The following is a 25,161-nucleotide window of genomic DNA, read 5'->3' as shown; positions in this document are numbered from 1 at the left end:
ACAAAATTTAAATTATAAATTATTTAATCATGCCTTAAAATTCGTTGCCTTTTGACGTCTGTTCTTAGTGCCTTGCCCTTATTTGCGGTCCAACTGTACTCTACTTAATCGCCATCTTGAACACCGAGAGAAATCTGGGTACCAGACTCATCCGCTGATCAGACTGGCTCAAAAAGAGGAAATTCAAAATGGCGGACTTCGAAGTAGCATTGACCACTGAGGCAAGCGGAGACAATTTCTGTGTTTCCTTGTGGGATGTAAATTCAAGGATGCAACTGAAAGCGTACAAAGGAGGCAGCTCTCCTCCTCGTTGTGTCTGCTTGCTAGGTAAAGATTACATTTTGGCATCGCAGGTGAACAAACCCATTATCCACGTGTGGCATACTGCGAAGGTGAGTGGTTTTAAATTATTAGAAGTGAACTTCCTACTGAGCACCATCGTAAATTATGTGTGCGGTCATCTTTCATTCAAATCTTCTAGTATTCTACAACAGAGGGGTGGTCTGAGTCTTGAAGATTTAGATCTAACTTTTTGGGAGGGTGGGGTGGGGGTGGGGAGTGGGGGGCAGTTGAGGTGAGGGGGCATTCATGTAAGTCTGCCATATACTCTTGGATAGGATTAATATAAAAAATAAATATCAAAATAAATATCAAAACCATTTTTGCCACTTTTTGATATTTATTTTTATATCAATCCTATCCGGTAACAATTTCAAGTGTCACGCATCTCCAAGGAATTTTCCTTTTGCCATGCCATGTATCCTTCCTAGCATATAGTATCCCTGATGACCTGTAATATCCCTATGCACTCATTTCATTTCAATGTTAGTATATTATAGAGCCATGGTAATTGTCTGCTGTTGGTTTCCAGTGACTGTTGTTGTTCAGTTTGATGGTACCTGGCGGGTGGTTGCCACTCACAGGATTGCTATGAATACCACTTGTGCTCAACTGGTAGAAATAAAAGGGGTCCCCAACCTCAGCCACCCCCCCCCCCCCCCCGCCCCCTCTCCCCCTCTCTCCAAGCTCATTTATTAGTGATGAGTTTAATGGGTAGAGTGGAAAGGGGGTGGGAGTGTGGGGGTAGGGGGCCCCTCTTTTCAAAGCTCTTCTGATCTACTTGTAGTGATTTGATATCCATTGGAATAGTTGGATGACGTCACATCCCATCATGTATATAGGACGTATGATTACCTGATTAAAGATGATTTCACAATCCTACAATGGCGACGAGGGTCAAACTTCGACGATAAGGACTTTTATCGCTCGTAACTGAGCTTGGACGGGACCGACTTCAAGATTCACAATGGCTATGAACATTCAACCGATGCCTGCATTGTGTGGTTCCAGAAAATATCCATACCCCCACCACGGAGGGAATTTCATATAGGACCCCCCCACCCCCCAGGATTTTCCATTTTTGAGGTATTTTCTTAACCCCCCACCCCTTCGGAAATTCCTCAAATACAGAATACACCCCCACCCCCCTCTGGAAAAGTTTTATTTCAAAAGAACGCCTCAAAAATCAGTTTGATGTGAACATTTCAGAAATATCAACAACTGCCTACACGAGGAGAAAATATGCGTTATCGAAGAGCGCGCGCGCTGTTCAATTTCAGCGGTAGACTTTGCCAAAAAGCTCTTGATACTGAAATAAATGTTGTGTTTTATATGTACCTGTGGTCATTGAAATCAAACTTTACCATTAGCTTCGCTGAAGATTTTAAATCTAAATTGTTGGAATAAATCCGGCAATGCAAAAATGTGTTTTTCATTTAATTTGCGTATGTCATGTTTACGTTCCTATGCAAATTTTAGGGGATCAAAAAGGTTATCGCTTTAGTTCTACTCAATTGATGATTTTTCTCCTGGTAATTCAGTCTAGTTATTTTAGTCAATAGTTTTCTTATTGAATCGGAAAAGCATGGACAAAATAAGCATTGGCAGGGCAGGGAGACAAATAGAGCTTTCAGATCGTAACTTGAAACCGCAGACGAAATGGAGCCGCAAAACGAAATTAGCATGTTCACGTTCTTATGCAAATTTTGTATGAGATCAGTAACGCATTAAAAGAATGTTGAATTGGCTCTATCTTGTTGAATTTTGGCATAGAAATTAAGTTAATAGTTTTGGACTTTAAGTTGAAATACTTTGGACAGAATAAGTTTTAACACGGGTCAGTTTTGACAAACCAGTTATAATTGACCCCGGGAATTGACCTTTGCCCGTAACTCTACACAGCATACAAAAATAACAAACAAAGATTTCAATGTTTTGTGTAAAATAATAAATTGTGGCTTTCACTTTATAGCCATACAAAATTTTCCCTTTTAAACATTGATACAAATTCAATTGTTGCCAGTAAACAGTATTTTCTATGCAAGAAAGTTTCACAAACAACAGTTTTATAATGACTGAGTCACGCAACGCAGACATAGATTTCTTGTCTCAGTTGGAGTACTTCGCTTACAAAGGCTTTTCGGAGAAGGGAAACATGTTTTTAATGTAACAAGGGTTTCGTTAAAACAGTTAAACAAAGTAATGTCTTCAAGAAAGATCTACAAAGTTGCAAAGTCGGTAAGTTACAATTTTGAACATTTATGTCTGACATGAACGTGAAGTTGACCCTCTGGAAACTTATCCAACCATTCACCCCTCCTCCCCTCTGGAATTTCCTGGGCCATTGACCCCCCCACCCCTCTGGAATTTCCAATTCCCTCCGTGGTGGGGGTATGGATATTTTCTGGAACCACACATTTGAACCACGTAGTGATTCAACCAATACAAGCGCACGATGGACCCAATGGCTCGACCGCTTTAATACCTACCTTGTCGCTGCTGACATAACAGATGCTACTCAAAAACGTGCATTACTTCTCTACCAAGCTGGCCCTGAGGTATATGAAATTTTTAAGACGCTACCAGACACAGGAGAGACCAAGGATTTTCAAAAAGCAGTTGATGCCTTGACGCATTATTTCGAACCAGACAAGAACCGAATTTATCAAGTGTATTTGTTTCGTCAAGCGACCCAACAATCCACTGAGTCAGTGGATGAATTTCACACACGTCTCCGGCGATTAGCAAAATACTGTGAATTTACGGACATTGATTTTGAAATCAAAATGCAAATTGTGTGCAACGGAACGTCCTCCCGAATACGCAAACGAGCTCTGCGGGACCCAGGCTATTCACTAAAGGACATACTCATTGATGGTCGGAAAGCCCAAACTAGCGCGGTACAAGCTAGTGAAATGGAAGGACAATTTCATCGTCAGTCAGTAAATGCAGTCGCCACAAACCAGCGAAAATGTTTTCGCTGTGGCTTTGAGTTTCCACACGAACGTCGGCCGTGCCCGGCATTGAATTCGGTCTGCGCGAATTGTGGAACTGAAGGCCATTTTGCCAGGGTGTGCCGTAAAGATAAGACATTCCCCGCGAAACAAAGACCTGAACAACCTCGTGCGCGAGCAAGATACACGCACCCCCCAGACAAGAAATTCCAACAGAACATGCAGCAGGCCCGGGCTGTTCAAGAGGCCGAACCGAAATCTAGTTTCGACGACAGTAGCTCAGATGAGAATTATGCTTACACGATACGCCAGGATAAGAAACCAACCCTCAAAACAACGGTTAGAATGAACAAGAATGATGTCTCGTTTCTTGTTGACACTCAGGCGCCACCGTTGACTTAATTGATTCTGCAACGTATGATCGCTTGAAAAGAAATGTACCCCTCCGGAAGAGTTCAACAAAGATTTATGCTTATGGCTCGAAAACGCCTCTACCTTTGAAAGGTCAGTTCCAAGCGACACTTGAATCCAAGAAGCGTTACACGGTTACACAATTATATGTTGTTGAGGGCATGGGCGGCAATTTGTTGAGCGCCAAGACGGCTCAAGATCTAGAGTTAATTAAACTCATTAACACTGTGTCAAGCATTCCAGCAGTTACTACAGATTACATGCCCAGCGACGACTTGATGAAAGATGAAAGTGCACCGCCATCTTCGGACCTGACACAGACATCCATCAAGAGTGAGACACAAAGTGCCGCCACGTCAAGTGACCCCCATATTCAAGAGATCCTAAACAAATACAGCACAGTCTTTGAAGGACAAGGAAAATTGAACAATCAACAAATTGGACTGCATATACGAGATGATGTCAAGCCAGTTATTCAACCCCAACGCAGAATCCCGTACCATATGAGAAAGGAAGTGTCACAGGAACTACAAAAACTGCTAGAACAAGACATCATCGAAGAAGTAGTAAATCAACCAACTCCGTGGATCTCTCCGATCGTATGCACGCCAAAAAAAGACGGGGGGACTCGCGTATGCGTTGACATGCGAGAAGCAAACCAGGCCATTGAACGGGAACAACATGTCATGCCAACCTTACAGGATTTCAAGGCAGAGGTCAACGGATCAAAATTCTTCTCAAAGCTCGACTTAAAACAAGCTTATCACCAACTTGAATTGGAGCCGGAAAGTCGCTTCATTACAACATTTTCTACGCATGAAGGCTTGTTCCGATACAAACGCTTGAACTACGGAACTTGCAGCGCTGCAGAAATTTTTCAAAATGTCTTAGAGAAAAATCTCAGAGACATTCGAGGCGTGAAAAACATTGCTGATGACATAATTATCCATGCCAAAACAAAGAAAGAGCATGATGAGGCCCTTGAGAACTGCCTAAAACGTCTAGCAACACTCAATCTTAAGGTCAAAGGAGAAAAGTGTTGTTTCCTGCAGAAAGAAATTAAATTCTATGGGCTGATATTTACTGCAGAGGGCACCAAGCCAGATCCGGAATGAATCAGTAAACTGGTCAATGTATCCCGTCCCACAAATTCAAGTGAGGTTCGCAGTTTTCTGGGAATGGCAAACACCTGCCATGAATACATTCCGAACTACGCAACAATTACCGCGCCACTTCGAGAACTAACGAAAAAGAACTCTACCTTCGAGTGGAAGGTTCCACAGCAGTTATGGCTTACTATGACACTAACAAACGAAGCCTTGTAATCGTCGATGGTTCACCTCATGGGGTGAGTGCCATTTTGGCACAGAGGGACCAACAAGGTCTGCCGTACAAAATAATCTCCTACGCCAGTTGAGCCCTAAGCTCTGTGGAGAAGAGGTACTCTCAAACTGATATTGAAGGACTTGCCTTGGTTTGGGGCATTGAGCACTTCCGCATGTTCCTACTGGGATCAGAGTTTGACGTCATTACAGACCACCGAGCCTTGGAGGCCATCTTCAACAACCCACGGTCAAACCCTCCTGCCCGCATACAGCGGTGGATGATGAGGCTTCAACTATACAACTTTAGAGTAATCTACCAGAAAGGACTACTGAATGAGGCCGATTACTTAAGCAGACACCCGACTTTGACAACGCAAACGACTCCTCAAAGGTACGCGATTAGTAATTCCAGCAGAATTGCAAGAAAGAGCAACCGCACTCGGACACGTTGGTCATCAAGGCCTTGAGAAAACCAAGAGTCTGTTGCATGAAAAGATCTGGTACCCAAACATGGATAAACTGGTACACGAAATGATTGACAAATGCGTCGCTTGTCAAGCAGTGGGACCAAGCAGCGCTCCTCAACCAATGGAGCTCACACCCACTTCGGACACTCCATGGGAAAGCGTCGCAATAGATTTCTACGGTCCCATACCCCAAACTGGCGAATACCTACTTGTCGTGATAGACACGTACTCAAAGTTCCCAGAGGTCGAAATAGTCAATTCTACTGAAGCAAGAGCGTGCATACCGAAACTTGACAAGATCTTCGCAACCCATGGCATACCAAAGAAACTCAAAACCGATAATGGACCTCTGTTTAACGGACATGAATACGAAAGATATATGAACGTCCTTGGCATTGAATGGCATACAAGCACCCCACACTGGCCCCAAGGAAACGCTAATGCAGAGAGCTTCATGAAACCACTCGGAAAGCTGATGAAAACTGCACAAATCGAGGGAAAAAAATGGAAACAAGAACTCCAACGATTTCTTCTGAGTTACAGGTCTACTCCACATGCTACAACAAAAGTCGCACCATGTGTTCTACTGTTCAATCGAACAATTAGGGGACAGTTACCTGAATTAGTGAGCAGGAAAGTTCTCAACAAACACGCGATTGCAAAGGAGAACATTCAAACAGGGAAACACAAAAACAAAAACTACTACGACAAGCAACACCGAGTGCAAGAATCAGCCATACAAGAGGGTGACACTGTCATTTGTCTACAACAGAAGAAACACAAACTCACGCCCCGGTTCGACCCGGAACCACTCACAGTTACCACAAGAAAATACAACATGGTCACCGCCGAAGCGACCAGTGGCCGAACAGTCACTCGGAATATCTCCCATTTCAAAAAAGTAGAAAGGGAGGACAGTGATGATGAATGCGGTGACTTACAGGCGGAATCCGAACAAGAGGAAAGGGAGACGAGAAAATACGAGAGAATTCGACGACCGATCATGAGATATGGCTATGACTTGTAACACGTGTCCCTGTTCCAATCAGACGCTTAGACAGGCCAAAACAGTTATGACTATGGTTTAAGTCAGTTTTGTTTTCGGTTTTTCTTTTAAAAAAAAAAAAAAGGAGGGGGCGATGTAGTGATTTGATATCCATTGGAATAGTTGGATGACGTCACATCCGATCATGTATATAGGACGTATGATTACCTGATTAAAGATGATTTCACAATCCTACACTACTGCATCATTTTGTGGGAAGCATTCAAATGCTGATTGAAGTACAAGCAATGTGCAAAACAAATATGACAACAAACAAGATAGACATACCGTCAACTAGTAAGGTTTTGTTTAGAGGTTTGTAAGTGAGGATATACATGTAAAAAGCCTTGTTCCATTTTAGTTAGCAATAGTGGTATGTTCTTTAAAATTTATGACCAGAAATTAGCCCATCTATATTAATGCCCTCTTTCTTGAGACTTTAAAATAAATGTGCTCTCTGCCCCCAATAATACAGCTTTTATGACACTTCATATGCAACAATGGACAAAGTTTCCAATTGTTTTCGGTTTTTCTTTTAAAAAAAAAAAAAAAGAGGGGGCGATGTAGTGATTTGATATCCATTGGAATAGTTGGATTACGTCGCATCCGATCATGTATATAGGACGTATGATTACCTGATTAAAGATGATTTCACAATCCTACACTACTGCATCATTTTGTGGGAAGCATTCAAATGCTGATTGAAGTACAAGCAATGTGCAAAACAAATATGACAACAAACAAGATAGACATACCGTCAACTAGTAAGGTTTTGTTTAGAGGTTTGTAAGTGAGGATATACATGTAAAAAGCCTTGTTCCATTTTAGTTAGCAATAGTGGTATGTTCTTTAAAATTTATGACCAGAAATTAGCCCATCTATATTAATGCCCTCTTTCTTGAGACTTTAAAATAAATGTGCTCTCTGCCCCCAATAATACAGCTTTTATGACACTCCATATGCAACAATGGACAAAGTTTCCAATTCATCTGCTTCCTGTTGTCTCACAACACTGATTAGCTTGTATTCCCTGCCCCACCCCTTCCCCTCTTTGTTCCAGTTTCCATCCCTCTTTCTACTGAATTTTTATCCCAGCGCACCCAACCCTCCAGATTGGAACAGACTAATATATTGACCTTTTAGAATTTTTTCCTTTTTTGTTTAAACTTCAGGAGTCAGTTCATGCTAAACTTATTTGTCCAGGAAAAGTGACAGCTATTGCGTGTTCTCCTGATGGTGCGTACTGTGTAGCAGCTTGCGGAGAAAAGATTTACATCTGGCAGGTGTGAACTTCTTAATATCAACATATTGATTCTTCTTACTCACCAATGTACATTTAGTAGACATTGGGAGAATTGTATCTAATTATCAAAACAATTTCCATGCTGCTCTTGTTTTGAATAGATTAAGCCAATGTTTGTTCAGTGGACGCTATGTATGTAAATAGTAGTAATTTTGTGGAGCCTTGGAAATCAGATTCAAAACCCTTAAATTAACAATCGTACTTACCGGTATTTCATGAGTGCCTAGTGTCAAGTGATTGCCGATAATAGTAATAATAATGATGATGATATTTAGTGCTGATGGTGACAATGATGATGAGATCTTACGAAAAAGTTATGATTTATCTCTTTCTCTAAAGGTTGCAAGTGGTAATCTCCTAGCTTTGCTGTCACGGCATTTTCAGCGTGTTTCATGTTTAAAATTCATAGACGATGGCTCTCATTTTGTGTCATCTGGTGAAGATAACCTTGTGTTAGTGTGGAAGATGGCAAGGTATGGAAATGCTTGAAGTATTGTTCTCTTTATAGTAAAATTACTTTACATGTCATTGTCATACATTTGTATTCATGACATGTATCATGTGATACATTTTTATGACATGTATTTGAAGAGCATTTAATAACTACAACAGAATTTGACTGTTGTTTTTGTTTTCAGGATTTTGTCTCTTTCACCAAGCAGTACGAGTGTAGGAATGGTTGATGTAAACTTGAGTCCTCGATATACTTGGTCAGACCATGCACTTCCAGTCACTGATGTACATTGTGGTTGCGGCGGCATGAGGGGTCATGTCGTCACTTCTTCTGTTGATCAAACATGCAAGGTATGCAACTAAAAATAATATGAATTAAATAAAAAAATTAGGAAATGGCTTCATCTAAGTGTCAACAGTATCTAGCACAGAGTACTGAAAAACATTATTATTGGCGTCACCATCCCAATGTAATATTGTTGCTCCAAACTATTTATTTATTATAGTTTAATTTAATTGACATGACAATCCTTAACTATTAAGTGAGGATTTGTTTTTTCAAAATGTTGTCCTACAGAATGCAAATTTTTGTTTAAAGTCCATAACTGTCATAAATTTATCATAGTTAGAAAAAATACCTTTGTAAGTGTCTTACTGAATTTTTTTTTTTTTTTTTTTTTCAGTTGTATGACTTGAGTTCTGGAGAGCTTTTATGCTCCTTTGTGTTTGATGTTGGAGTTAAATCTGTCACTATGGATTATGCAGAACAAAATTTGTTTGCTGGATGTGCTGATGCCAATATTTATCTAGTGGAACTTTCTAGACGGGTATGAGCTTTTAACTTGTCTTCTCTAGACTAGAAGTTTTCTGCCTTGGTCACTATTATTATATTTTTTTTTTCAGTCTTTTTGTTAATAAAAAGATTATAATCTATCATTAATGAATATCATGAATCTTTAGGGTACGAAGAGTAATGTTCATACAGAGAAGGAAGGAGCATGTATCTTCAGTGGACATAGGTATATTCTTTGATTCTTCTTTAAGTGCCAAAATGCAGTATCCACTTTTTTGTGGCAAAAAAAAGAAACAAAGTACTGCTGGACAGTTTCTTTCTTTAAATGGTCACTCTTTAGGATTACATACACAAAACATAACTTAAAATGAAGAAGCTGTCCACCAGTGCAGTCAGCTGTCCGGTCAGTGAGCCAACCAGTTAGTTTGTCAATCAGTTAGTTGGTCAGAAAGACAAACAGATGGATAGACAGGCGGTCAGGTAGGTTGGTGGACAAGCAGTCAGACAGCTAAGTAGTCATTCATTCACTGGTAAGGTATCCTGTTGTTAAGGTGCAATAATGGGATTGTTATTCTTTTGCTAAAATGTTACAAATGTTTGACTATGTATTATTTATCATTTGTTTTAGCAAACAAGTGAACAGTGTGGCAGTGACCATGGATGGTTTCCTTCTGCTGTCGGGTTCTGAAGACCAGACTGCTCGTGTTTGGCACATTCACAGCAGGCAGTGTCTCCAAGTGCTGAATCACAGAGGTATTAAAAGATTGTGTGCAGGATGATGGGGGATGATGTGGGGGGCAGGGTCGTGGTTCAGGCAGTAACCTTTGATCATAGCAAATCAGCCTGACATGCGTGCTTTGTACGTTGCAAAACATTGTTGCTTTTTTCTTCTCTCAAACCTTTTGGTTTCATGAGGAGAAAGACAGATGTTTTTTTTTTACATGTATTTGGCTATGACCTATGATTTTGTCCATTTCAGAGATACTTGATTGTTGCTTACTTATCTCTGAAAAATGTGTGGTTACACCCAATTTTCTGTTTGGATTCCAGTCGCCCTTGGTAAGATCTGCTCTTCCCGTATAACCATGGCACCTTAACTTTGATCATTTTATTGGACATTTTACAGCTGCGGTGACAAATGCTCAAATCATATCCAAACCTCTCTACCTTGATGATGCTCCACCAAAGTCTTCTCTTCCAACAATTCAGCCATTCAAAAGACACTTGCATGTACCCAAACAGCCACGTGATCATCACATAACTCGCCACTCAGATTCAGCTGATGATGATTCGCACTCGGATGGTATTCCTGTAGCAATGCGAGGAAAATTAACTGAGGTATGTTTGAGTCTCTGCCAAGTTCACTTTTTTAGCTCACCTAACTAATTAGGTAACGTAAACCGTTTGTACGCCTAAGGATTTTAAACATTTAAGGCCTTAAGGAATTTGTTTAGTAGCGGCCGGACCAAGGACTGTCTTTTAACCTGAAAAGTATTCTTTTTTCGTCCAACTAGGAAGACAGTTTTGAACATGCAGAGGAGAACCGTACGGTTACAGTGCGGCAGATTCTTCGCGAGGTAAAGTACAGTTTGTCTTGCGTTTAACACCATGTCAGGAACAACAAAGCTGGTCAGAAAACTGTTGTGAAATTTGTAGCATCCCACGGGCGTATGCAGAAATTTTCGGAAAATCTTAGCAACGTAGTCGCGCGTCTTCGGAAATTTTCGGGAAAGTTTGAAAAATGAAATGCACCATTCAATTAACATGAAGCTGCAGCAGTTAAAGAATCAGCTGCTTTCTTATGGTTTATGGATGAAATCCTGGACTGAGCTGTCGCTACTGTTTATCGCACTGTTTAAACTTGTGCATTTGTTGTTGAAATCGTTAATACTGACCATTCAAATGAAAGCTATGGGATAGTTCTTACCAGTTCCTGCAGTGTTGTGCTGTACAAGGTCGTTCTAACGTTGGAGTCCGTGGGGTTAGTGCTAAAGTTGGACCATTCAAAGAAAGGCTGACGTGTTTCTGCTACTTTTTGAAGAATTTGTTGTTGTTGTTGTTGTTGTTGTTGATGATGATGATGATGATGATGATGATGATGATGATGATGATGATGATGATGATGATGATGATGATGTTTTTGACCCTTCCTAGCTTGGGAGAATGACAAGCATAGGTCCGTATGGCGTACTTACTGTTGTGTTTTCTCGTATAGGAAGCAAAGATGGAAGATCAAGGAACTGTAACTGGACAGAAGCGACAGCTCTCTCGGCGAGAACTGGAGGAAGAATTACAAAATGTGAAAAGAGTGAACCAAACATTTTATAGATTTGCCGTGGAAGAGTTAATGAAAGAAGTGAACGAGGCTACTGAGAAGGATACCACGTGAACATTTCTTGAAATCTGAAGTCTGCGGGTGAAATCCTAAAGTGTGACCATTCAAGTGAATGCCGCTGAGCAGTACTTTCCTGTGGTGCTGTTTATTATGCTGTACAATGTGGTTCTAACGTTTGAGTCTGTGGATGAAATCCTAAACTGTGACCATTCAAATGAAAGCTACTGAGCAGTACTTTCCTGTGGTGCCATTTATTATGCTGTACAAGGTGGTTCTAACGTTTGAGTCTGTGGATGAAATCCTAAACTGTGACCATTCAAGTGAAAGCCACTGAGCAGTTCTTTCCTGTGGTGCTGGCTCACCACACATGGACACGCGTATCCACAGCTCATAACCTTTCTACCGACAATCAATACTGCGTTAAAATTCAGATAACAAGAAAATAACCCACATGTAACGACGTTTTGACGCCGGGCGCATAGTGACACTTGCACTGTATGTATCAAAGGAAGCGCATGGTATGATGGGAAGTAGAGTGCGTATAACGAAGTTAGAACGCAATGGATTTGTGTATGGACCACACATAAAAGGATAATTTAAATGCCTCAATATAAATGCAAAAGTACTGCATATAATGACGTGACATCAAAATACAAAACTGAATGCGAGGCTGGCACTACGGCAAAGGGCAGATTTATTAGTGGCCAATATTTCGACTAATAGAATTAGTCTTCCTCAGGGCCAGAGCTATACTGAAGGAAAATATAGTAACGGCTCCTTAAATTAAAGTTTGAAAAATACATGGAAAAAAATGATTGGCTAATACATGATATGAAGACAGCGTACTTGTAAATATGAGATAACAAAAATATAGAAGTGTATAATCAAGGTTCAGCGTTCGTTTTTCCTGTTAATGCCTTCTGGAGATAACGTTTTCCCTCCATAAATTAGAAAAGCCTCGCGTGCCTTACGGCGGGAGGCATTGATGGTGGGTTGTAGTTCGAGAATGTTCAAGTGACGCCTGACACGAGGTCTTTCACAAGAGAGATCCGGCAAAATTACCCGCAAGTTTAATTCCTGCGTTGTGTGGACCTCTGCATTCAAAAGTTTTTCGTCGTGACTTCTGCATATAAAACACATCGAAAGACATATGACAATGTTGGCGTTCCATAGTAAAAAGCCACTATATGCCCCGTGCGCGCGCTTAATGACTTTGTTAACGAAAGTTGGTTTTGTATTAATAACTAAGAGCAGTTTTCAACTGAGCGTCGAGAGTAATTCTCGTTTGCTTTGGTTTTGCTTTACTGCGCTCTGTGATTAGTTGGCAAAACTTTTGCCACTTGACCCAACCGATGGAAAGGCAAAATCAGAACCAATCGTGACTTAAATCACACACTTTTTTCCGCGCTTAGCGTCATGACTGGACTTGCAATTCTGATTGGTTCATTATGTTGTTTATGCTTGTTGTTATCGACCAGAGTAATTTCTTCTATTTGGGTTTCATGTCACTCAATTGATAACTGTTCTATAAAGTCTGCCTTGTTAGGCTTAACAAATTGCAGAATGTTCTCTGCCTGACGTCATCTTTGTTGCGTCATAAAAAATGTTCTTATGCATGCTGTGATGCTGTCTTCCGCTTTTAAATTGAAATGGGAAACGGATGTTCTTGTGGTAAAAATTTAATTCATCCCAGTGTAGCACCTAACTTACCGTCAGCGAAATTTAAAAGTAAAGCGAAACGAATCAACGAGAAAAAAGAGGAAGAGAAAAATGACTGTAAATCAACCGAGACGCAGCAAGACACCTTTAAAGAAGCCGTGAAAAACAGCGTTGATATCGATCCATGTGAAGATGATGAAACAGCTATTGAAATAGTCAAAGAATACAAAGTTTTGCCTCCAATTCGCAACAAATCGATAGCTGTACCGCACATCTCTTATAAACCAGACAGAGTTTGGGGAGGAAGCGTGAATTCATATTTAGACGCAACTAAAAGAAATTCGATTATCGACGAGCATCTTATCACAGGTGGGTAACGGTGCATTTTTTTACAAATCTTTTGATTATTAAAACGACCAAAGTGAGTCTTTTGGGGAAATAACAGCATGATAAGTTTTTGCATCAAGTGGACACTCGGAAAAAAATCCGAGCTCCAGATGGGATTTGAACCCACGAGTCTCCGTGATCTACTGAGCTACTGAAGACTGACTAAAACGACTGGTAAATGCAATGGAATATGGGACAAGCGGACCGCATATCACGGATACACAATACTGGCATAGGTTGGTCCTTAATTGTAGTTCTATGATGATGATGGGATTAATAATGGACACTCTTAAATGAGAACAGGTTATTTAGCAAAATTTGTGTAGTGGAAAGGAGAGAGAACATTTAAAAAAAAAATGACCACTCCGTCGTATCACAACTTTCCGCGCTAAATCAGTGTGTCTGCCTCAGAAATGTTACTCACAACATTTCAAGTAGAAAGATGAAATAGTGTCCAGTGCGCACACAGGTTTAAACCTTCCTTTGTTCAATTACACGAAATATGTCATGTGACCCAGGGGCCGAAGTTGGAGGGCTTGCAATTTTGCTTAGAAACAACTGCTGCGCACCACAAATTTCTCCGTGCGTTCACCCTCGCTGTTTTGACCATATTTGACTAGGACCTTTCGCATCCCTGAGCCTTCTTGGCGTGCGTTTCTCAAAACGTCCGAAAAGTTCGCGGGTCTTTTATCACAAAGGCTGACCAAAAAGTCGTAGGCACTGGGAACGAGGAAGGTTCAAGGCTGATTACATTCAGATGGGTGACAATAAAAGAATGATGTACATCTGAACTTGTTTACAGGCAAGAGAAGGCAATGCCGAAAAGGTAGTTGTTCCTTAACGCGTCACAAACTTAGAAGAGAAAGCGAATCTGGTGCGTTGATCAGCTGGGAGGAGGAAGTTATCGAGTTGGCTGAGGTGGATGAGCCAAAAAGTAAGCTAGAAAAGGCCGGCAGCTTTGGAAAATAGACGGCGTAGTTTTAAAAGAAATTCAAAAGTGGTAAGTAACATACCGCGCGGATAGAGCCTTGTTTTATTTCATGGTCTTTCATTTATCTGCTCTAGTTTTTGATTTTGTGGGAGAAACTTCTATCGTTTCAAACCAAAGCTATGCTGTTTGTAAGTTCTATTGTTCAAGATCAAGGTTGTTCAAAGTTTGAGTCGGTGGATAACATCCTAACAAATGACCATATAAATTAATGAAAACTATTGGAAAGTATTTTGATTTTAAAGCTGTTTATTTCACGATACTACTTTTTTTTTTCTTATTTCGCTATTTTCTTCTTTGAAAGGGTTGCATAAAAGTTCCAGTTACCAAAACAGAGGCGATGGCTTCCACTTATGATTAAACTAACCGCTTGGACATTTTCTTTTACAGCTATCTCATGCAATTTTACATTCTTGCTGACATTAGCTAGGAAAAATTTCCCACCTTCTAAGAAAACAAACAAATATTCTGCAACTCAATTGCACCCTGTCAACAAAATTTCCTGTCATGGAGACTTAAATATTCTAGCTATAGAAAAAAAATTTCATACTCACTTGTTTCTTTCTTCCCTGAAAAAGTGAAGACTTTTTCACGTCTGTCTTACGATATCAGTTACATCCATATTGTAGGACACTCGCTTGGCTTAGCAGAGAGGCACCAGGAATCTTTGTAGCTCTTCTTTATTCTTTAAGGACTGGTTCTTCACTTCATCAATTATACACAAATTTACTCTAATCTGCCTCTATTCTACATATTATCTACGAGTATCACTCAAATCACACCTAGTAGTGTGCTGTAAACATATCTACGACTGTAATTCAGCCAAGGCCAGATGGTCCCAACCAGAGATAAGAATTGGTTTTGCCAAAATATACCAACAGGAAAAAACAACGCAACTGTTCTCAGAAAATAGCTAGAAAGGGAAACCAATCAGGCTGACAAAATCCTTATGTATTTTGCCTTGATTTCAGCCTTCGAGGAGGCCCAAGCCAAGGTTTAAGGAAGTAGGCAAACCTGCACAACTGGGACGAAAATTTCATTTTCCATCTTTTTGCATTTTCGTGTAGAATATGACCTTCTTACTCATGTTACCAAATTTCAATCCTTTACGGCGATTGGAAGTATTTTTTTTTTTAGCTTTTTATTCGAGATTTCACGGCCGCCATTACTTGGCCTTGTTCCGGAAGTTAAGGCTCAAATTACAGGAAGTGACGTCATTGGCTCAACACGAAAATATCCACATGGCTAATTTTCACATGGATTCTACTTCATAAACTGTATTCTACTGTTATTTAGTTCGCAACAGCAGAATACAGTTTATGAAGTAGAATCCATGTGAAAATTAGCCATGTGGAATTTTTCGTGTTGAGCCAATGACGTCACTTCCTGTAATTTGAGTCTTAACTTCCGGAACAAGGCCAAGTAATGGCGGCCGTGAAATCTCGAATAAAAAGCTAAAAAAAAAATACTTCCAATCGCCGTAAAGGATTGAAATTTGGTAACATGAGTAAGAAGGTCATATTCTACACGAAAATGCAAAAAGATGGAAAATGAAATTTTCGTCCCAGGGGCACTTATAATCTTTGAACAACAGGAAAATGTTAAATAATCTGAAAAATATCCATCAAAACTACCGAAAGGAAATAACAACTGTATTCTAAAATTAATGTCGAAAACACACTCTTACATTAGTTTCACAACATGCCCCCCTTGTTAATTTAGGCATCTTCCCCGATGCATCAAGCTAGTGTAACAGATAAAAACAGCAAAAATACGCAGCAATGTAGTAGTGAAAATCACGAAAGGCTATCAAAATAACCAAAATTACCAAAATTACCAAAATTTAAGAACTTTTCCCAAACTTTTACCGAAAGGAAATGGCAACTGTATTCTAAAATGGACATTTTTAAATTTTCGTTTTTTCCAAGAACTACAGCGGACTGGAACTGCCTTCCTTAGGCCATTGTTTCATCAACTTTCTTAGAAATGTTTAAATATAGGTTATCAGCTTTTCTTAAATAATAGTTAAATACAACTCACGTAGTTTTCCCTATTTAATTTTTATATCATTATTTTATATTTTAATATATCTGTATTTTATTCATTTACTTACCTTATTTATTTATTTATTTATTTATTTACTTATTTATTTATCTATTTTTTTTTTATTTTTACGGTTGGTGTGATATCTTAACGATTTTGCCGACCTAATATATGTAAATAAGTAAATGTAAATTAAAGTCGAAAACACACATTAGCTTCATAACAATATATTATCAGTTATTTACATGTAACGTATATCAGTTTCTACTTTTGTTACTCAGATACCAGTTTCTTCAGATTGAAGGAAGATGTTCCACGAGAGGTAGAAATAATGTAATTTGAGGGCTGTGTTAGTTCGATCCACGACGGACCACGACACCTGTTAAGCCGCCCAAGTTCCTGGAATTATTTAGAAGCAGTTTTGGCCTAAAATTATTTTAGTTGATTATGCTATAAAGATATGATCGTGTTTCTAATAAATTCATACTTTTTGATAGCTTATTGGTTTTCCCGGCTTTTTTTAATACCCACTTAAAGGAAGTTTTTCATCTACTAATAATACGTGCGGCTCGAAAGGGTATGGCTTCTGAGCTGTTTTAAAGTACTCAATTTTTGGAAAATCCTCCCGTTCGACGTCTTCGACGATCTTTTGAAAAAAAAAAAAAGAAGGCTAGTCTACGACAAAGACCATCTTGTTTAAGTCTCTCATAAGCATCTTGCTACAAAACTTAGATTTACGAGAAAGCGAGCATAAAGTTCTTGGATCTCCTTTCGCCTCCCTCCTCCTGTGAGGCTTCTCTCACGGGTAATAATTGAGCGGAGACTGAAGAGAAGCATTCTCGTCCCCAGAGCCCCAACTTTTTTTTTTTATTAATGAACGAGTGGCTCTGGGTCCATCCAAAAATATCTTTTTTTTTTTTATTGGCTGTAGAAAACCTGATGCCCTATGAGGTGAAAAATGCTACGCTTCTGTGCATTTGTCTTTATTTACCAATACTGAGCAATAATTATAATAATACTGAGCAAGCGCAATGGTAATTTATCACACTGAGCGTACGCTACCAGATGTCGTGAAATTCACGACATCCGGTAACAGCTGGTACCAGGGCCTACCATCCAACCGCTGACCAAAAGATCGTAGGCTCTGGGAACGAGGATGGAAGAGAAGCGGCTTGAAGAAGCCTCTGTGGAGGACTTGCGTGAAACTCTAAGAAGTGGGCCTTCTCGTAAGCCAGTCTTCTAAACTGTGTGCAGTCTTTTTTTTCTCTGGCGGAAGCACTGATCCTTTGTAACACGGAAGGATCACGGGACGGAGAATTGGTTTCATTGAGAGGAGATAAGTGTAGCGCTTGAGAATCTGTGATTGTGCTCCCGCAAATAAACACTTGAAGGATTTTAAGTAAAAAAGTGGACTTCCATTGTTCTGTAATGCTCTCGATGTCACTGACGACTTGAGGCACTATGATCATCTTGTTTTTTAGCTAATAAAGGGAAATCGTCTTGTCCAGTGTTCGGGTCGAATGCGGTATTCCTCCTACATCGCCTTTCAATTGCTATCGACGATAGAAAAATGATAACACTTAGGAGATTAATAATCAATATTGCTAGAAAGAGATTTCTCTCAATTTGATCAGCAAGAAACAGCACTAGCAAGACTGGCAGGTCAATTAAGACTCGATAGCTTAAAGAGATGGGCACAAGGCAGCGGTTAACATTGTTAGCGCAGAGTACGTGATATAAGCCGTGAATTGAGAGCAGGTAAAGGAATATGGACAAATATCTATGAGGGGTGATCTCCGCCAAAATTATGTTTCAAATTGTGTTATACAGATCTCCAATTTTTCTTATTGGCAATCAAATTCTTTTCTAACGAGAATGGAGCGGTAATTGACATATCACAAAAGAAATTGAAGAAACAGAACAGAATTTAAGACACGCGAAGTGAAATAAAGACATTAAAACAGAAATTGAAGCAACAGAACAGAAATTACAACACAATTAACAACCGATCCAATTTCTGTTCTGTTGCTTCAATTTCTGTTCTGATGGGGGTGTGGCTCAAACGGGGAACCGAGCAGAACCTGGGTAAGAACTAGTTTTACATTATAATTTATGAAAATACATCCGATTACTAAGTTGCCGCGCTGCCGCGTATAGAAAATTATTTCCTTGTTTGAAATGGCCACTCGAGAGGAAAGCACCTGCGAGGGAGGACTTTCAGCTCGATGTATCTCCTTGTTAGAGGAGGTTAAAGAAGTTATCGAGGGTTGGAGCAACACAGCGACCAACACCACAATGAATGGCGATGAGACATTAGCCCGGAGTCATGTACGCGTAGTCATAGCTAGTCATGTACTGTTAGAACAAATGAGATCACAAGTACGTGAGAATAAACAGAGTGAATCTTACCCTTGTGTCTTATCAGACTCCTTAGAAGTAAGGGGAAAAGGGAAAGCAAACCACAGAGTTAACAAAACGGCCAAAAACCGAAAAAGAAAAGAGCGGAGAAAAATCAAAGACAAAAAGCACTTTTGTAACGCCATTGAGTCACGCAAACAGCATGTCAAAAACCTGTCAAATGAACAACTGACAGATGAGCAAATTACTTTACTATCGCGTGGTCTTAAGTTTATCCCAACACCCGTGACAAAAGAAAATCTTATCAGGCGCAAACTTCTCGCGGATTTTGATCAATTTGCGAGACGAATGCGACTAGACCCGACTACAGTATATTTTTCACGGAGAAGAAAGCGAACCTCATCCTTTCCACGTTAAGTCAGACTGGAAACCACCAGTCCAGCCATCAGTAGCTCTAGAGACCTTCCTAGAGGAGGTCAAATTTGAGCTCGCAAGTATAGAATTTGACAAGCCAAAAGATAATATATCTAGGGGAGAGCACCAAGCTCTCAAAGAGCTATCGCGTAACAAAAGCATTATTCTTAAAAAATCTGATAAGGGGAGCACAACCGTATTGATAAGCAGACAAGACAAACTTAACGAGGGTCAAGTTCTACTAATGATTTAAATAACTACCTACCCCTAGACAAACCAATGGCTGAAACTACAGCCAAAAAAGCTCAACAACCTATTAAATCACTGCTTTCAGAAGGCCACATTGACGAAATGACGGCTAAATGGCTCTCTCTTACACCTGATACTCCGCGAATTCCAGTGTTTTACACACTCACTAAGATTCACAAACCGACACTTGTCGGAAGACCTATTATCCCAGGGTGTTCCGGCCCTACAGAACGGATCTCAGCATTTGTTGACCACCTTATTCAGCCAATAGCACAACAACAAGCTTCGTATCTTAAAGATACGACAGACTTTATTAACTTCATCGAGAAGATTAAACTGCCTAAAAGTGCTATACTTGTTTCAATGGACGACAGAAGCCTATACACGAACATACCACAAGAGGGTATTACCACTGTATGCAATGGATACGAAGAATTTCACCAAGGAAACCCTCCAGTTCCTACCAGGTTTTTAAGCGAGATGCTTAGTCTGATCCTACAAGAAAACTCGTTTCAATTTAACGGGAAAGATTATCTTCAAACCCATGGAACAGCCATGGGCACGAAAATGGCCGTAACCTTTGCTAACACCTTCATGGCCAAAATAGAAAAAGAAATACTCAGAGAGAGCAGCATTAAGCCTATCTTTTGGAAAAGGTTTATCGATGACGTCATATCAGTATGGGATACAAGCAGAAACAAAATAGAAGAATTCCTTCTAAAAGCAATTCCATCCCACAATCAAATTCACGGCTGAAATCTCAGAAACAGAAACTACATTCTTGGACACGATAGTGTACAAAGGTGTCAGACTCAACAAGGATTCTATCCTTGACGTGCGAACAAACTTCAAGCCTACAGAGACCTTCCAATACACGAATTTCTATTCTTGCCACCCACCAGGCGTCACGAAAGGTTTTATCAAAGGAGAAGCGTTATTCTAAGAACAAATTCCTCTGATAACACTTTTCAAGAGAATATGAGGAATTTTGCAACACGCCTCAAGAATAGAGATTACCCAGCTACAACTGTAGAAAAACATCTCTCGGAGGTCATTTTCACTGACAGAAAGAAAGCACTGGAACAGAGAAACAAAAATGCACGTAAGAAAATACTGCCCTTTGTAACGCAATACCACCCTGCGTTACCCAACCTCAAGAACATACTTATGGGGAAATGGCACCTTATACACAATCAACCATATCTGAGAAATATATTTAAGGAGCCTCCCCTCATTTCATATCGCAAAGGAAAATCCCTAAAAGACACCCTTGTAAGAGCTAAGCTATAAAGGCTTTAAGACCAATCTATATGCGAACTGCAGGAGTCGTGTAGGCCCGTCAACACTTTTAAATCCCAACGAATCTGCGTATCTGTTCACAACATCGAGTAGCCAGTCAGGACGAAACAAAGCTCTTTCAGTCATAGAAGCTTGTAGATCTCTCAATACTTCTCCCACAACATCTAGAATACTTCGCCGAAATACATTCTCATCAGCGGCCATCTTGGAATCGGAAAAAATTTCTTTACGCGGGAAGATCATCGAATAGATTTTCATAAATTATAATGTAGAACTAGTTCTTACCCAGGTTCTGCTCGGTTCCCCGTTTGAGCCACACCCCCATCAGAACAGAAATTGAAGCAACAGAACAGAAATTGGATCGGTTGTTAATTGTGTTGTAATTTCTGTTCTGTTGCTTCAATTTCTGTTTTAATGTCTTTATTTCACTTCGCGTGTCTTAAATTCTGTTCTGTTTCTTCAATTTCTTTTGTGATATATCAATTACCGCTCCAATCTCGTTAGAAAAGAATTTGATTGCCAATAAGAAAAATTGGAGATTCTGCATAACACAATTTGAAACATAATTTTGGCGGAGATCACCCCTCATAAATATCCGCTGGCAAATCCCTCAAATTGATCGAGGTTGAATATTATTTGAGCAAAATCTGGCCTCACCACGAAGACGTACCAAAAGATCACTTGAATTACGCCAAGAATGAAAGCCACCAAGATCAAGACCCCCGATTTAAGTCCACGGCAGTCTCGTATTGATTCGAGTAATTCTTTGAAAAAGGCTCGAAACAAAGGCTCTTCCGTCTCACAGTACCAAGTCACTAGGGTGCTCAAAGAGAGGGACGAATCGAGAGTCATGAAAATCAGTGCAAATGCTAGAGGTAACATATCTCTAAAGATCAGCATCAGACCAGTGGCCGGTACCCAGAGCAGACGGCTAAGGATTGAGGCTGATATGGTACCCATCCGGTATATTTTATGATCGCAACGAGCCAATACGACGAATATCAAACCAACATCAACAATTCCGAGTCCCACTAATCGTATGAATCCTTGGGAGTGTCCTCGGTAGTCCAGTTGCAGTATGATGTTATATAACTGTGGGGCGGCTAGAAAGGAGAAGCCACCGATACAGTAAGCAACCAGGGAAGACCACTGCATGAACTTCTCTGTCCTCGTCATCGGCTCTCGTCGAGGAATGGAGAACATGAGCTTGAACCAGTGATGCAACATCGCCAAACATGTGTTTGATTTGAGCTTGATTCGTGACTGTATTAAATGGAAAAAATATCGTAATTAAGCTGATGACATAGAGGTACCGAACAGCTGAAGTCACCCTATTCTGCAAAACAATACTGCTATTTTCCATTAAAAATTTGTGAAATGATGAATATGGTCAAATCACATAAATACCAGGTCTTGAAAACGACTGTTGCAATTGGTCGTCGGACTGAGAAACAAGGAATAAAGTGTTCTCTGAAACTACAGTGTGTGTAGTGTGAGGAAACGCCCAAATCTGTCCGGTAACAATAAGAGTTTGTTTTTCTTGTTAAAGGAGAATTGCCGGGGAAGATCTGCTGTGTCTTGGTCAAAACTGCCCAAAATATCTGACAAGCAGCCTTTGCTCAAACATGAAATAGCTCTTCAGTAGGGCCCCGGGACGAAAATGTCAGGTGATTTCAATTCTCGATTGACCAGTTCGTTTCAGCGCTTTTCGTAGTACTAAAGAGAAGAAATTTAAGGGGGCTCTATACCATTTCTTCAGTTTTCGCTAGTAGTGATATATATTTTTCTTGGTGTTCTGGTTCTTTCAGCCCTGTGAAAATATCTGGGTTCAAACATAGTTTCGAGTACCTAAGTCCTTATGCTTTGCTAAAAACACCCTTACAACTGGTAAACCCCGTTTCCATGGCAACCAGCGGATGATACATATGTTGATTCCTTCACTCCCAGCTAGTTTCAAAACGGGTTTGTCCGAATTTTGCGAGGTAAAATTTCGCTATTTTTTGTGTAAAGAAGAGAGAAACTCCAAAGTATCTCCTCGTAAAGTCAAAACAAATTCTGTTCATACGTTTGGCCAATTTTCGTTTTTACCATTTATTGGAGTTGTTCACGTATAATTCTCCCTAAGATTTTTTTGGAGTACAAATACCAGCTAAATCCTAATATTGAGCCAATTTTCAGAAAAATTCACAGTGCAAAACTCGTTAAAATAGCCTTAGTTTTCAGGCTAAAACTGGCCTTGTTTCTCGCGCCAGCATAATGAAAATTCACGTATCCGCAAGAAAGACACACGCCACGCAATGTCACGCGCAATTCAAGGTTGATGAATGTGGAGACAGTTTACTTAAATGAGAAAGAAAAGAGAGCCTGAAAAAAATTCAGGCTTGAACGAGACTCGAACCCATGACCTCTGAAATACCGGTGCAGTGCTCTACCAACTGAGTAATCTCGTACCCAGATCTCCCACGGTTCGACATTCCCGAGATCGGGGTACGAGATTACCAACTGAGCTATCAAGCCAACTGGGAGCTGGTCATATTGTTAGTTCGTAATATACCGGCATCTGCACCGGCATCGCAAGGGTTACGGGTTCGAATCCCGTTTAAGCCTGAATTTTTTTCATGCAGGCTTTCTTTTTGAAACTGCTTAAGTTGCGTAGTAACTGCGAGGATCTTTCTTCTATTTGATCTTTCATCCGCAGTTCAAAATATTTGTTTCAAACAGGCTTCAAATATTTACAATTATTTATTCATCTTTCACGGGTATATTACGAACTTACAATATGACCAGCTCCCAGTTGACTTGATAGCTCAGTTGGTAGAGCACTGCACCGACATCGCAACGGTTATGGGTTCGAATCCCGTTCAAGCCTGAATTTTTTTCAGGCTTTCTTTTCGCAACTGCTTAAGTTGCGTAGTAACAGCGAGGATCTTTCTTCCTTTTGACAGTTGACTGTTTAACTTGTTTATTCCATCTTCATGCCAACCAACCAATGCGAGAAAAATGCAGTGTTACAGTACAAAATCCAAAACCAAGTGTTTTCGAGCGAGCACGTGTGTTCCGTAAAACCTAAAAAACCCTTTTTCCAAATTTGGTCATAAAATCTGAACACGTAATGCAAACTGGGCAGTTTACAACACGAAGCACGAAGGAAAAAAACATGTCAGCCGACGTGGCAGCATTAAAAAGAGGGAAAGGGGGAAAATTTACCTTCACTGCACAGTTTAAAAAACTACTACACGACGTGAAACGATTAGACGGGTTAAGGTTGCAAGCCGAAAGTCTAGGAAAAGGCGTTGATATCTGCGGAACATTTGCGCCAAGAGACTTGACCCTCGATATAACAAAATAATTGAAATGTAATACTTTATGTAGTCTATTAGTCATACCAAGTCACTTTTAATCTTTTTTAAGTTTTGATAATAAACAAGAAAGTCTTACCTTACAAGAGAGCAACTTTATTGTTCACCAATCTTGTGTACAATCGCCTCCTTTTGTCTTTTTCTTCAATACTGAGGAGGAGAAAAGCAGGATCTGCCTGAAATGCGTCAACTCTTTGAAGCTGTCGCAGCCCGAACTTCTGGACTAGTCAATCTTGTTTTCTCTCGTTAAACTGGTTTTTCCAGTGCGAGCATCCGTTTAGTGATAAAACCGATGGTTGTGATTGAGCCCGCTGAACCATGAAAAATCAAGGTGGCGGCGAGATCTGCTCGAAGCCAAGCACCAGTTTAATATTCTCGACGAGATTCTTCTTAATATAATTGGTATGTTCCACGTATTGCATGGTTTGTCAATACAGCAGTCAACTGCCTTAAAGTTCTTTGTTTCTGGCTCAGATACGTTCGTCTCTCTTCCTACCGGACACGGCATATCCTTAATTTATCAACTGGCGATTCCGTTAATGAAACAGTTATCCAAGGGGTCAGATGAACTTTCGTTTCACGTTCCTTCGCACCCAATGTTATTGGTGGTTTCTCCTCTCATTGCCCTGATAAAAGATCAGATGAAAAGCTCGGCTTGAAATGCTGTAAGTTGGAGGACTTCAAATGGCGGCAAGCGCGCGCCAATCAGGCATATTAGACCTGGGTTCGAAACTGTATCCTGGCAACATCCAGCGCATGCTCTTACTCGATTCATACAGAGTTTTTCTCGAGAACGCCAAAATTGAGCAAGCAAAAGAAAGGCTCTGCTAGGGTAGTGTATAATCAGTCTCCACGTATTACCCAAACATTCTAGGTAAATAAATAAGTTTACTTCTCACATTTTCGCCACGCTATTAAACGGCTCGGGCTAAAGATGCATTTTCTTGGCGTCGATAGACTAACAAGAAACAAATTAAAGT

At 40.1% G+C, this 25,161-nt stretch overlaps 3 protein-coding genes and 1 pseudogene across 3 annotated transcripts; 3 read left to right on the top strand and 1 right to left on the bottom strand.

Moving 5' to 3' along the window:
* Positions 1-62: 62 nt before the first annotated feature.
* On the top strand, positions 63-12,078 carry LOC146475263 (WD repeat-containing protein 18-like). Its single transcript, XM_085115629.1, has 10 exons — positions 63-392; positions 7,714-7,824; positions 8,184-8,317; positions 8,483-8,648; positions 8,981-9,124; positions 9,258-9,316; positions 9,719-9,843; positions 10,217-10,428; positions 10,605-10,667; positions 11,306-12,078. Exons 1-10 carry the CDS (start codon positions 189-191, stop codon positions 11,477-11,479), a joined length of 1,392 nt encoding a protein of 463 aa, XP_084971755.1. The 5' UTR covers positions 63-188; the 3' UTR covers positions 11,480-12,078.
* Positions 12,079-12,546: 468 nt separating this feature from the next.
* Positions 12,547-17,119, top strand: LOC146475262 (uncharacterized). Its single transcript, XM_085115538.1, has 3 exons — positions 12,547-13,453; positions 14,274-14,471; positions 16,784-17,119. Exons 1-2 carry the CDS (start codon positions 13,075-13,077, stop codon positions 14,438-14,440), a joined length of 546 nt encoding a protein of 181 aa, XP_084971664.1. The 5' UTR covers positions 12,547-13,074; the 3' UTR covers positions 14,441-14,471; positions 16,784-17,119.
* Positions 17,120-18,389: 1,270 nt separating this feature from the next.
* LOC146475261 (uncharacterized) lies at positions 18,390-21,291 on the top strand (annotated as a pseudogene).
* A 116-nt stretch (positions 21,292-21,407) lies between these two features.
* Positions 21,408-24,937, bottom strand: LOC146475260 (uncharacterized). The gene is made up of 2 exons (XM_085116058.1): positions 24,261-24,937; positions 21,408-22,085 (listed from the first exon to the last, which is right to left on the bottom strand). Exon 2 carries the CDS (start codon positions 22,047-22,049, stop codon positions 21,408-21,410), a length of 642 nt encoding a protein of 213 aa, XP_084972184.1. The 5' UTR covers positions 22,050-22,085; positions 24,261-24,937.
* Positions 24,938-25,161: the final 224 nt, after the last annotated feature.

This window comes from Pavona decussata, unplaced genomic scaffold (genome assembly GCF_977016875.1).
Source record: "Pavona decussata unplaced genomic scaffold, jaPavDecu1.1 SCAFFOLD_84, whole genome shotgun sequence".
NCBI classification, from domain to species: domain Eukaryota; kingdom Metazoa; phylum Cnidaria; class Anthozoa; order Scleractinia; family Agariciidae; genus Pavona; species Pavona decussata.
The sequence above is the reverse complement of the archived record's forward strand: the minus strand, read 5'-3'. Positions and strand labels throughout refer to the sequence as shown.

Excerpts from the sequence above, each read along its gene's own strand:
- LOC146475263 (XM_085115629.1), top strand. The coding sequence starts at position 189 with ATGGCGGACTTCGAAGTAGCATTGACCACTGAGGCAAGCGGAGACAAT. Across the intron at positions 7,825-8,183 it reads AAAAGATTTACATCTGGCAG|GTTGCAAGTGGTAATCTCCT; the intron begins GTGTGAACTTCT and ends CTTTCTCTAAAG. Across the intron at positions 10,668-11,305 it reads TGCGGCAGATTCTTCGCGAG|GAAGCAAAGATGGAAGATCA; the intron begins GTAAAGTACAGT and ends TTTCTCGTATAG.
- LOC146475262 (XM_085115538.1), top strand. The coding sequence starts at position 13,075 with ATGGGAAACGGATGTTCTTGTGGTAAAAATTTAATTCATCCCAGTGTA. Across the intron at positions 13,454-14,273 it reads CGACGAGCATCTTATCACAG|GCAAGAGAAGGCAATGCCGA; the intron begins GTGGGTAACGGT and ends ACTTGTTTACAG.
- LOC146475260 (XM_085116058.1), bottom strand. The coding sequence starts at position 22,049 with ATGTTGCATCACTGGTTCAAGCTCATGTTCTCCATTCCTCGACGAGAG.